Raw genomic sequence first — 12,664 nt, forward strand, 5'->3', positions numbered from 1 at the left:
AGATAAAAAGCTCAACCTACCCTACTGAAAACTACTTCCATAAAGTAATCAAGCAAACAAGAGTTTTACCTAATTAATCTTAGAGGAGAAACCAGCCTGAAGGAGGACGAAGACAGGGAAATCCTGGAAGACTCTTTGAGACTTTACCAAATTAAACGGCTTAAGTTCATGTGCCTATATTGTGTATAATATGCAGGCTGAATGTCTTTTACACTGAAGTGAAATTAACTCTGCTCTTTAAATACTGGGCAAGTGCCATAAACTGAAAGATTGTGGGGAATCAGCAAAACCAGAGAAAGGAAAGCTCATAAAGTCCAAGGGTTTGGGTTTTTGGAGCATATTTTATTTTACAATACCAGAGAATCAACATCTAATAGTAGCATAATACAAAATGAAACACCAATCTATTTAAAACTCTCATAATGGGAACTGTATTTCAAAAATGATAAGAAAACATAGTAGGAGATTTAGAGACCAGTCAATATAAATGTATAAAAACTCTCGTTTCATCATCAATGCAAACAAAAATCATTTATAATAACATACATAAGAATACATTCACTTACATTCACAAAGTGGATTATCATTTTTATTTTCCATGAAATATGTCAAAATATATGCAAGTATATCTTCACATTCTGAAAGGCAAGATAAATCTTCAAATTTAAGTATGTACATTTCACTTAAATTAACCAAAATATTAAAAATAGCAGCAACACTGGTCTTTAAATACGTCTAATATCACAAGAGATTGTTCACACAATATAGACTGTTTTGGTAGCTCTTTCATTATTAATATTGTTTAATATCCACATACAATTTAGAAACTCTAAGGTTCTGGTCTGATCTCTGAATAACTTAAAGTCTAGATTCAATAAATACGAAGAATAATTATAAAACACAGACTGCAGGACATTCTCAAGACCAGGGAGGAAATCATACCCAAAGGTTTTAGGGAAGAATCAGATATGAAGGCGTACAGGAAATCTGTAGGATTTCCAAGGCAAAAAGGTGTGATCTGACAAGCTCCCTGAAATGTTAACAGACTGAGTCCAGAGAAATGTGTGAATGTCTCAAAGGCACTTTCTCCACTTCATCCTTCCATGTTCCCTTTGAATATGGCATTTAAGTGATGAACAACTTCGGAAATTTCCCAACAAACAGGGGATACAATAAGTTCTCACCAGCAGGCAAGACACTGGATCAGGAGGTTATTTGTTTTTCAGCATTTACGTTTATTCTGATGACCAAAGCCATAAAAACCAAGATTTCAACAGGATCTCATGTATTTCATCCTAGATGGTGGGAAAAGTATCTGTAGCCCAATCCTCAATGTAAGTCACTGTACCAACCTGTAACCCTATTGGCTTAGAAAGAAACCCTAAATGGGGTTACAGGAGTTTCCTCAGATCTAGATTTGGTTACAGAAGTTGCCCCTGTGACTGGGGCCTCTTTTTATATTTCAATAGTTTTTCAGAAAAGGTAAATGTTTAAGTCTTTCAATGGGTTGGACCTTTGTTTGCCTTATACTCCTACAGGTATCACGCTCTGACATTGAAATGTCAATAGTTTGTACCTATTTTCATACCACTTCATATACTATTTCAATCGATTCTCACACACACACAAAAAAAACCCAAAACTTGTGTGGAAGAAGCAAGGATAGGCATCCAAGTGCTCATTTCAAATACCTGGAAAAACTGAGGTTCATAGAGACCAAAGTGACTTACCTGTTCATGGTCACACACGAGTGAACTGGTATGGATCTTTTGCAGAACTTAGCTCTATACAATGTTTACTTATTCTGAAGAATGGGGCTTGGAAATAGTTATTTCTGAAGAATGAAGTAATTTGAAGGCGGTAAATAAAAAGGGAGAAAAATGAGTTCAAGAGAAGAAAGGCAACAAGAAGTGGTGTCAGTTGGCAGTTAGTATTATGAACTTTAAAATGAGCAAAGTGCATTTCACATTTAGAACACAGACATTTCAAAATATGTAATACTTAAATCTTCCAAATTGTCCTACTTTGGCCTTGATTTACTACATCTTTAAATTAATATCTGAGGCTACATCTTTATTTACTGAGGCTGCCATTGAGACATATGATGACCAAGAAATTTTTACATGAGTTCTACAATTTCCCAAGAGACTAGTGAAAATGTTCTCGCCTATTCTCAGAACACCATTCCTACCACATTTTACTTTTAGAACAATTCCATTACACACATGTATGTATGTGTGTATGTGTGTGTGTGTATATATATATATATATATATATATATATATTACTCATTTGGTGGTTTTCTCAAGTGTGGGGTTTAGAAAATATCCTTAATGAATATTCTTGCTGTGTCCTTAGGAAAATTAGTTTTTTTGTTTTCCTCTGGAACTAAGCTGAGAAAAAGACTGCGAGAAACTTAGAGCTTTCATCACTTTAAATCTGGATTCCAGTTGGACAGTTGCCAGAGAAGAAAAAATTTTAAATGACTGTAACAATTAATTTAGAAAGCTGTCATATTTCACACAACCTTTTCAAGAAAGTTTAGTGACTCTTAGCTTGATAGTTCCATAAAACAGAATTATAATGATTCCATTGTAAAGAAACTTATCTAGAATGATAACTTACAAATTGAAGACTTAGGCTTAATGTTCTGGTGTGCGACACTTGGAGCTATTGGTCAGTTCTTATTTTTAATCAGTAAATGCATTTTAAAGAAACAGTTGAACTAAAAAGGCCATTCATGATACTGTTTTGTAACATGATAAAAATATTGTATAAATCCCTTTGCTCCTCTTTAGGTACTACCTGTCCCAACCCATATCCTCACCCCCCCTTCCTTAACTTTCATACACTATAAATGCCCCCCAACAGTCTCCTCAACCCTGAATTAACCAAGTAATGCACCAAAAGGCAGATTATGCTTTGGCAAGCAGGAAATTGGACTATTCTTTGAGATTTTTCTGAGGTAGTGAGTCTTTCCTCCTCTGCTCTAATGGTTAAGAAATATCTTGGAAGGTAAGTTAAGAGACAAGTGGAGTGTTGGTCACAGTACTTAAACACTACTCTGAAATGGGTGGTTTATATGATCGGATGATTACCACTTCAGTAGAATCCTGACTGTTATGTGGAGAACTTAAAGATACTGAGATTGCCATGATGAGGATAAGCCACAGTCTCTAAAAAAGTGCTTGTCATACAGTTAGGTGCTCAATAATGTTTGAGGACTAACTGAATGTTTAAGATCTCTGACTTAGCTCAGTGAGATTACAACCAAAAACAAACATTAAAAAAACCTAGCCAACTGCAGGCTAATATCATCAAGCTCACTTTCCCTTGTGCATGGAATTTTGGACACCTTTTAAAGTATGGGAGGACTGAGTTTAAACAGTATTGGGCATAGTATAGTGTTCAATTCCATACTGACTCAATTTATCACATACCCTCTTATTTCCATCCTGATTTTACTATCATGATGTGGTTGTGAGATTTCTATCCATAAATAACTTTTCTGAGGACAAAGTGATCCAGTCTCTCTGTTGTTCTTCAAGCTTTTCTGCCAAGCATTTAATCAAGATAGGGTCCACTTTAGAATCAAATTTATTAGCAAACCAATGTCCATCTTTGATAAGCCACCTTAATTCTGCAGCTCCATAAATACACACGCTTCGAAGGTGAGATCCAGTACAACCGGGATAGAAAAAGCCTTCGTAGTAATTCCACTTGACAAGGCGGGTCTTACTCTGCAGATCAGACACATCCTGGGCTGATCTGGAAATCTCCCCAGGTATTCCTGGAACCCGAATCAAGGTAGCCCAAAAGTGCTCATCAGGAGAGTATGTGTCTTTAGACCAGGCAAAAAAGTCTTGAATGACGGAGTTGTTGAAAATATATTTAACAAATGCTTGACTTAAAACAAAATAAGCACTGCCAACAAATATCTGAATGTTATGGGGCGGTGCTTCCTTGGAGACGTTTGTCCTTACTGGTAGCTTCACATACTCATAAGGTACCCGTCTGAGTTCATGATGGTAAGTGAATCTTTCCAATTTACTGTTCGGGGGTTTCACTGTCTCCAACATATTTGCTCCATTGAGTTTTTTCAACTCTGACACTAATTCAAAATTTGACTTCAGGGGAAAATCTTGCCCACACAGGTTGATAACATATTTCCACTGGACTGAAGACTTCAGAAGGTCCGACAAGCAATTTAAATCAGCTTGGAGTCTGGAAATGTGGGCATATTCCACAGCCTCTAATTTGGAAGCAATGAAAATATTGGAGAAGCACTTAGCTAAATTGTTCATGGCAGCTTTGAAGGAATCAGGTGCCTTACGATCATAATGGATGCAGTAAATATTGTGCTGGTTGTATATAGCATGGATAAGCCTTTCAACCATAATCGCATCTTTGTGGACAACCAAAGAATAGGCTATTGGGAAGCTTTTCTCTTCCTTTGAAACAAGCTTTTGAGCATAACCTCTTAGAGTCTGATAAATGTCACAGTCACTAGTCATTGCCACAACATCATCATCCTCCAAGTCAATGATGTCCCTTCTTCTTATTTCCAGAGTCTTGCCAATTTCCAAAGGCTCCTGTTCATAGATACCCGAACAGTTAACTTCATACCTGACTTCATCCTTAACATGAGTGTATCTGTTTCTTACAAAAGGCGAGGTGCTTAGGGAGTACTCAACCAGGTAAATGTCTTTTTGCGGAAAGAGCCATCTCACGTTTAGAAGCTTTAACAAGGAGAGCAGCCATAGGGTTAAAAACAGGATAAAAACTTTCTGCTGTAGGGTATGTTTAAAATAACATTTGAATATCTTCATTCTGTAAGAGGAGAAAGAAATAATCCATTTGGAATATTAAGAGAAAATCATGTCAGTTTATCCAAAATCTACCACATACTAGGCAGAATGCTGGCCCCAAAGATGAATGAAACAAGGTTTTTACCCTTGAAAGAATCCAGAAATAAGCAGATGGAATTATGAAGAATGGTGGTATTTTGGGGGTATTCTGTGTTAACTATACCTAATTTTGAGAGATGTTGATTTCCAAATAGAAGGGAAGGTAATGTAAACTCCTAAAATATAAATATAGTGTGTCTTATATTGTCTGCATTTCTGCTTAGCATATTTGAGGAGGGATTGCTCTGGTTTGGGCAGAGGTCTAGAGAACTGGATGTCATCAAGAGGGCCTCAGAGAGGCAAAGGACTCACCTGAGGCCAAAGGGAACATTTGTCTTGATTCTACCTCCAGATCCTGATTAGATCCAGGTCTGAAGTCAAACAAGGAAAGCCCAGGGAACCCCACCTTCAGAAAGAAGGGTGGTGGGCAGACACCCAAAGGAGCTATACTAAGTAGTAGAGACTGTAAAATGTATAGATAACAAAATTGGGTAAACGTGCATATTTTCCTTATTTTTTATTTTGGTAACACCCATTTCCACACAGGGATTAGCCATTTAGCCCTTAAAATAAAAAGGGCCTGATTTTTCACTGAGAGTAGTAGGTGGGGTGTAAAAACTACCTTGAGGGGGAGCAATTTGGCAATACCTGTTAGTTTTAAATGTACCCACCCTGAAGATCCCCTGTGTGTGCAAAGTCAAGCACAAGGAGGTTCCCTACAATGTTTTGTATTCAGGCAAGACAGAAAATATCTCAAACATCCTTGAACAGTGCATTGATTAAATTACATCCATGCTATATTATGTGAAAAGGCCTGAGACCAATCTGCATGTACATGCCAATGGGGAACAATCTCTAAGTAATACTGTGAAATAAAAATAAGCAAAATGCAGAAGCATGTATAGTATGCTTACATGTCTATACATACAAAGAACATACACTAGCAAACTTTTTTTCTTTTTTGTTTTTGAGACAAGGTCTTGCTCTGTCCCCCAGGCCAGAGTGCAGTGGTACAAGCATGGCTCAATGCAGCCTTGAACTCCTGGGCTCAAGCGATCCTCCTGTCTCAGCCTCCTGAGTAGCTGGCACCACAGGTGTGTGCCACTATGCCCGGCTAATTTTTTCTTTAGTGGGGATGGAGTCTCACTATGCTGCCCAGGCTGGTCTTGAACTCCTGGTCTCAAGTGATCCTCCTACTTCAGCCTCCCAAAGTGCTGGGATTACAGGCATGAGCCACCACCCTCAGCCTAAACTTTTTCTTAAAGGACCAGGTAGTAAATATTTTTGGCTCTGTGGGCCATACTGTCTCAGTCACAACTCCTCAAGTCTGCCCGTTGTGGTGGGAAAGCAGCCACAGATTATATTTCAATGAGTGGGTGTGGCTGAGTTCCAATAACACTTTATTTACAAAAACAGGCAGCCGGCTGGATTCAGCCCACAGCTGTAGTGTCTCCAAAAGGATATTGTATACACATGATGCTGGTAACAGGAGTTGCTTTGCAGGGTAGAATGGGAAAGGACTGAGGACTGGGGCCTAGGTAGGAGAAGGATTTACTTATCACTGAATATCTTGTAGTATCATTTGCCTTTAAAAATGATTATATTACTTTTTCAGATGAAAACAGGCTGACTGGGAGGAGGGTACAGATGTACTTATAGGGAGCAGCAAGAAGGGCAGCCCAGGAAGTACTAGCCCAAGGGTCCAGGACAGAAAGGCTGGCAGAGCTCCTAGGGCTGCTTCAGGAGGTTCAGATACTGAGAACTGGTGGGGTCTGAGTGCCCATGCGCAATTTCCTAACATATCTCAATAAACCTTAAATGGAAGATATAATCATTGTATCCAATTTCATTCAAGAGAATTGCCAAGAACTTGGAACCCAATTTAATTTTGTAGATTTCATCTATACAGACCAATTGACAAAACTCTGCCCTGGGAATGAGATCCCACCTTCCTCATTCACCTCCACTTAAATCCCTCTGTTTAAAGAACCGCACCTTCACCACCATGAACTGTACTGCAGAATCCCACCTCTCCAGCCACATCTTGTCTCTCCTCTGTGGACTGCCTCAGGCTTCTATCCTCAGCTCACTTCTCTTCTCCTGCATACTTGCCCCCTATCGGTACATTCCACCTTCCACACTGATGCCTTTCCATATTCCAGCACCTTTCCCTCCAGCCCTCACCTCTTGCCCAAGCCTCACAGGTGAACCTCCAGTTGCTGGATGGACATCACCGCCTGATATCCCGCAGGCACTAGCCTCCATGAGTCCAAAACTGAACTCGACATCCTCACCTCACCTGCGTCTTCTGTCTCAATATATGGTGAGACCATCCACTCATGGGCCATGTTTGAAACTAGAGTTACCCAACTCATCCATTTCACTCATACCCATGTTAACACATCACCTCATAAATGTGCCTCAAATTCATCATTTCTTCTCCATCCCCACTGCCAAGTCCAGACAGCATCTTTGCTGCATCAGCACCCAGGTTAAGAGACTCCTGGTCAGGCTCATGGCCCCGGGTCTCTTGACTGGTGTCAGCTTTTTGCTCCTCCAAAGCACACCGAAGAGTCCCATCACTCAGGCTCAAGGCCAGGGTGCTTGCTAGTTGTTCTAAAGCTGTGGAAAACTGTCCCCACTCCCCTGCCCGACGCACAAGGCAACTCACTGCAACTCCAGAAGCCTGGGCACATGTGTAGAATTGGGTGTTGTGGTACAGTAGAAGACTAATCAGTCCCAAATAGGGGTGTGTGTGTGTGTGTGTGTGTGTGTGTGTGTGTGTGTGTCATTGTCTTAATTCATGGTTATTAGGCATAAATAGCATGTAGCTTACAGAAATGGCTAGAACTGGAAGGGGTCTAACTCAAAGTAAATTTTGGCTATTTCTTTTCTCACTTTTAGTCCATGGAGTCTCTAATTAACGTTAGCACTTCCCCCTGACACCACAGTAGTAAAAAGAAAAGACCTCACATTCTAAAGAGATTTACCAAGTCTTGCAGAGTTGTCATGTCATTTAACTATCATCTTCACACTTATATAAAAAGACCTGCCTTGTCACTCATTTCCAGGGCCTCTTCTGCATCCAGGCATCCCTGCCCTTCCTGAGAAGGCCTGGGGCACACACGATCTGACTCTATCCTGGTTGGGAGAGTCTGAGTTGAGCAGGAGGCCATGGTTGCCTGCCCAGAGACAGGTCACAGGACATCCAGGGAATGAAGAGGTGGGAGGCACCCAGTGAGAAGTCCTTTGGAAACTGGCTCTGGGGCCCACATCTGAGAACCAGGAATGACAGTGAATTTCAAAGAAAGAAGGGTAGGAAAATGGGACAGCCCCCGCACCTCGCTTTCTGACACACCTTTGCCCAAGGCATCTTTAAGGGGGAGAATTTGTGTTGGGGTCAGCCTTTGATATCCTTTGAAAGGAGCAACCCTCTTCAATATTACCGTGTCTCAAATCAAAACAAAACCCCTTCACCTGCCTACCATGGCCAGAAATCCATTTATTTATTTATTTATTTATTTATTTTTACTTTAAGTTCTGGGATACATGTGCTGAACATGCAGGTTTGTTACACAGGTACACATGTGCCATGGTGGTTTGCTGCACCCATCAACCCATCGTCTAGGTTTTAAGCCCCGCATGCATTAGGTATTTGTCCTAGTGCTCTCCCTCCCCTTGCCCCTCACCCCCCGATAGGTCCCGGTGTGTGATGTTCCCCTCCCTGTGTCCATGTGTTCTCACTGTTCAACTCCCACTTATGAGTGAGAACATGCGGTGCTTGGTTTTCTGTTCCTGTGTTAGTTTGCTGAGAATGATGGTTTCCAGCTTCATCCATGTCCCTGCAAAGGACATGAACTCATTCTTTTTTATGGTTGCACAGAAATACCTTTAACTGAAAAGCATTCCTTTCCCCAAAGAGGTGCGTAGGTGCAAAGCCACTTGGTATAGAGTTTTTGTCAAATCCTAAAAGGGGATGTTGGCCTCTTCCCAGCTGCGGTGGGCACTAATAGTGAGGGGAATGCTGGCAGGAGGTTGGAGAAGACCACGGGTCCCCAACCTTGGTTCAGCTGGCTTTGGCTTCCTCTGAAAAAAACATCTGCATAACACCCTTGGGCCCCTCCCACTGGGCTCTGCAGGGGGTACACCCCCAGAGCAGCACAGCCCCAGGGGACACAAGTTGCAGGGGGTGGAGGAACCAGGTCTGACCAGAGTCAGCTGGGCTAAGGCTGGCTGTTACATTGGCCACATGGTTCCTGGGAGACCAGGCTAGCAATGTCACCTTCTGCAAACACCACACCCAGCACTTTCCCTCTTAAAGGTTTATGGGCAGGAAGTAGGCAAATGTTTTGCTGCCAGGAAGTGGTCTTACAATTACATTACAAATAACGCCCCACCCACAGGAGAAGCAGTATTTCCCCTTCTACCTGCCCGGGTAGTCAAGGAAGTCTGACCTGTTGCAGAGTTTATTGCCACATAGGCGCAAGTTCCTAGTGATGACAGAACTGAAAAAGCTGTAGCAAGGTTTGATGGCTATAACTCAGGTGAAATATGGTCTATAATAATTCAGTAAAAACCTACTCCTCACTAAAGTCCCAATAGCGATGTTGAATGAAGCATTTCCCTCAAACCATGTTCTCCCAACCCATCCAGGCATTGTTGGAGCCTTCAAGGAAGCAGCAAGAACACAGAGGTGCACCCCAGCTAAATGGACATGACCGCATTCAGGGACACCCCAGCTAAGTGGACACGATCACATTCAGGGACACCCCAGCTAAGTGGACATGACCGCATTCAGGGACATCCCAGCTAGGTGGGCACGACTGTATTCAGGGCTAAATGGCTACAACCATTAGCAGCTCTTCAACTAACTCTTCTTACCTTAGCAATTAAAAAACCCAGGACTGTCAAAGAAGTACAGATGCTTCCTTTCCCAGGGAAGAAAGGGGAATGGTACATCAAGAATGGGAGGAAGGAGACTGAGGAGAAAAGAACTGAGTAAGGTTAAGTTTAGGGACCAAGAATGCCTGCGCTTTTTTCAGGAACAGGTTGTGGGGCACTGGGGAGAGAGGAAGAAAGGATCTGGGTTCAGGATGCCACAGACCTAGGGCTTGAGTCCCTGGATGAACTCTTGGTAGCTGTAAGACTTTGATCAAACTATTTAAGCTCTCTGAAGGCCAGTTTTCTTGTTAAAATTGGGGCTGGACTGCTCTAGGAAAACATGGCCAGACTGCTTTTTAAAGCAGCTCCATGATCCTGTTCCTCCTCACCGGGCATGACCTCCCAACTGGGGTCTCCAGCTACCCCCACACTGGTGCTTTCTGGCTGACAGAGGTTTCAGACCTCCCTGGGATGCAGCTCCCAGAGGGATGGGCAGGCCGCCATCTTTGCTGTTTTGCAACTTCACTGTTGATACCTGCAGGTACTGGAAAATCTGAGATTAGGGACTTCACGGCTTCTTTAAAGATCCGGCCCAGACCTGTGGCTTACTGTCCTGTTTTTCAATCTACTTCCTATTTCTCCACAAAGTCTCAACAAATTCAGTATTTTAGAATTAGTGCCTGAAGGCCTCCATGTAATGCGCTTTATTAATTTTATGGATATTCATCCCTCAGTATATACAGAGGATTCATTCCAGGGCCCCTGTGGGCCCTAAAATCTATGCACACTCAAGTCCCACAGTCAGCCCTGAGGAACCTAGTATGGGAGTAGTTGGCCCTCCATACATGTGAGATTTGCATCCTGCAAATACTACATTTTCAATTTGTATTTACTTGAAAAAAAAAAAAAAACCTGTGTATAAGTGGACCCCCTGAAGTTCAAACCTGTGTCGTTCAAGGGCCATACTGTAGTTATTATTAATGTAGAATCATTCAATAAAGAGTTGTCACTAGCAGCACTGTTCTAAGTACTCTAGAGGTAATTCAGTCCCCTCAAGAGATCGATGAGGTAGGTACTACTGTTATCCCTCTTTTATAAGAAAGGATACTGAGGCACTGTAAGGCAACTAAATAAATGCCCAAGGTTACAGTTCTAGAAAGTGTTTTAAATGGAACCTGAACCCAGAGAGTCTTGCTCCAGACTTGCACTTTTAACCCTTTATGCAATACTGTCTCTTGGAATATAAAGAAAAAATTCTCCGTATTTCCCGCAACAGTTTTAGCACTTGACTAAATTTTCTCATTACCATGTCTTCTCTAAATGTCCTAAACAGGAACAGGAAGGGACTCCAAACATGGTCGAGGAGATCTTCCACCCTGTTTAAGAGGTGATTTCCATGGAGAATGAGCCTGGAGGAATGCTGGGTGAGGAATCACATTCTGTTTCTGTAGTCAGAGGCTGAGACCGATCAATGAGCTAATGAAGAGATTAGTCAGTCTTCCAGCCCATAGAATCAATTCAAGGAAGAGAAAGCAAGCTCATCCTGAGGGATTCTGCCATCAGTTACTCCTGTCCCGTATCCTGTCACCGATGACTTTATTGATTCATTTGTTCTTATAGTTATCTGTGACACAATTTAAGCACAGAGAATTGCTAATTGTTTTAGAAAACTTTCCAGGTGAAATTTCTCTTCATGCGGAGAATATTCCCTCTTCAGGCCACCTTAAAGTTCTTAAACTTTGTATTATTACATATCAGTTTGAGAAATAGGATATGAAGAGCTTATTGATCTAGAAATATCAGGGATTTTGCTTCTATCTAAAGCCTTACTAAGAAGAATCATCAGTTAAGAAGATCAATATAAAGACAAACTCATTAAAAAGCATCCTGATCTAGTTGAATAAGCTAACATCCTGCTACTGCAGCTCCTTGATTTCAATGAAGTCACTGATTCTCCCTTGGTGACTCGCTCATTGCCAAGCCCAGGGGATGTTCTGGAGTGAGACCATTAGGTGGGAGGATGATTCAGTCAGATGCGGTTCCTCGACACTCCCACAGCACTCCAGGAGTCATGCAGAGGAGCAGAAAGACAAGTTTCTTGCCTAGATGACCTTATATTCTTATTGTTCTAGAGGAAAGATTGCAAAAGCAAGTAATAATCAGATTGTGAGCGGGTAAACATAGCAACTATGTAAAACACAAGGAGAGGTGTGACTCAGTCAGAAATCCAATACAAATTGAGGATAAGCATTTCTCAAATAATAATAAGATATGGCCTCTAAAAGGAAAAGAAAAAGATTTTCCATTCCCTTTTATAAAGTAAACACTTTCAGGCCGGGCACAGTGGCTCACACCTGTAATCCCAACACTTTGGGAGGCTGAGGCAGATCGACCTGAGTGCAGATCACCTGAGATTAAGAGATGGAGACCAGCCTGGTCAACGTGGTGAAAATCCGTCTCTAGTAAAAATACAGAAAATTAGCTAGGTGTGGTGGCGCATGCCTGTAATCCCAGCTATTTGGGAGGCTGAGGCAGGAGAATTGCTTGAACTCAGGAGATGGAGGTTGCAGTGAGAAGAGATCATGTCAGTGCACTCCAGCCTGGGCAAGGCAAGATTCAGTCTCAAAAAAAAAAAAAAAAAAAAAAAAAAACCCAAAAAACCAAAACCAAAAAACCAAAAAACCAAAAAACAAACAAAAAAACCAAACCACTTTCATTAAAAAAAAAAAAAAAAAAAAAAAAAATCAGAAAAGTCCAAAAACGAAAATAAAGCTCACCAGGGGCCCATCACTTGGCAATAACATTTTGTAGACAGTATGTCCTTCCAGACTGGTTTTAAGAAACACATTTTTTTTTTTTGGCTTTGCTTTATAACA

The 12,664-nt window shown here is 41.4% G+C and overlaps 1 protein-coding gene across 18 annotated transcripts in view; it reads right to left on the minus strand.

Annotated features, from left to right (window-relative positions):
- Nucleotides 1–321: 321 nt before the first annotated feature.
- Nucleotides 322–12,664, minus strand: part of GCNT4 (glucosaminyl (N-acetyl) transferase 4) — a 30,588-nt gene continuing 18,245 nt past the window's right edge. For 12 of the 18 annotated variants that reach the window (XM_078004879.1, XM_078004873.1, XM_015140277.3 and 9 more), the window contains one exon: nucleotides 322–4,830. In XM_078004879.1, the coding sequence (XP_077861005.1) occupies nucleotides 3,468–4,829 (1,362 nt within the window). In that variant the 5' untranslated portion in view covers nucleotide 4,830 and the 3' untranslated portion in view covers nucleotides 322–3,467. Of the gene's footprint in view, nucleotides 4,831–11,094; nucleotides 11,917–12,664 lie in introns of all 18 variants that reach the window. The other 6 variants (XM_078004875.1, XM_078004868.1, XM_078004874.1 and 3 more) reach the window with 1 other exon arrangement.

The sequence above is a fragment of the Macaca mulatta genome, chromosome 6 (genome assembly GCF_049350105.2).
Source record: "Macaca mulatta isolate MMU2019108-1 chromosome 6, T2T-MMU8v2.0, whole genome shotgun sequence".
In the NCBI taxonomy this organism is placed as follows: domain Eukaryota; kingdom Metazoa; phylum Chordata; class Mammalia; order Primates; family Cercopithecidae; genus Macaca; species Macaca mulatta.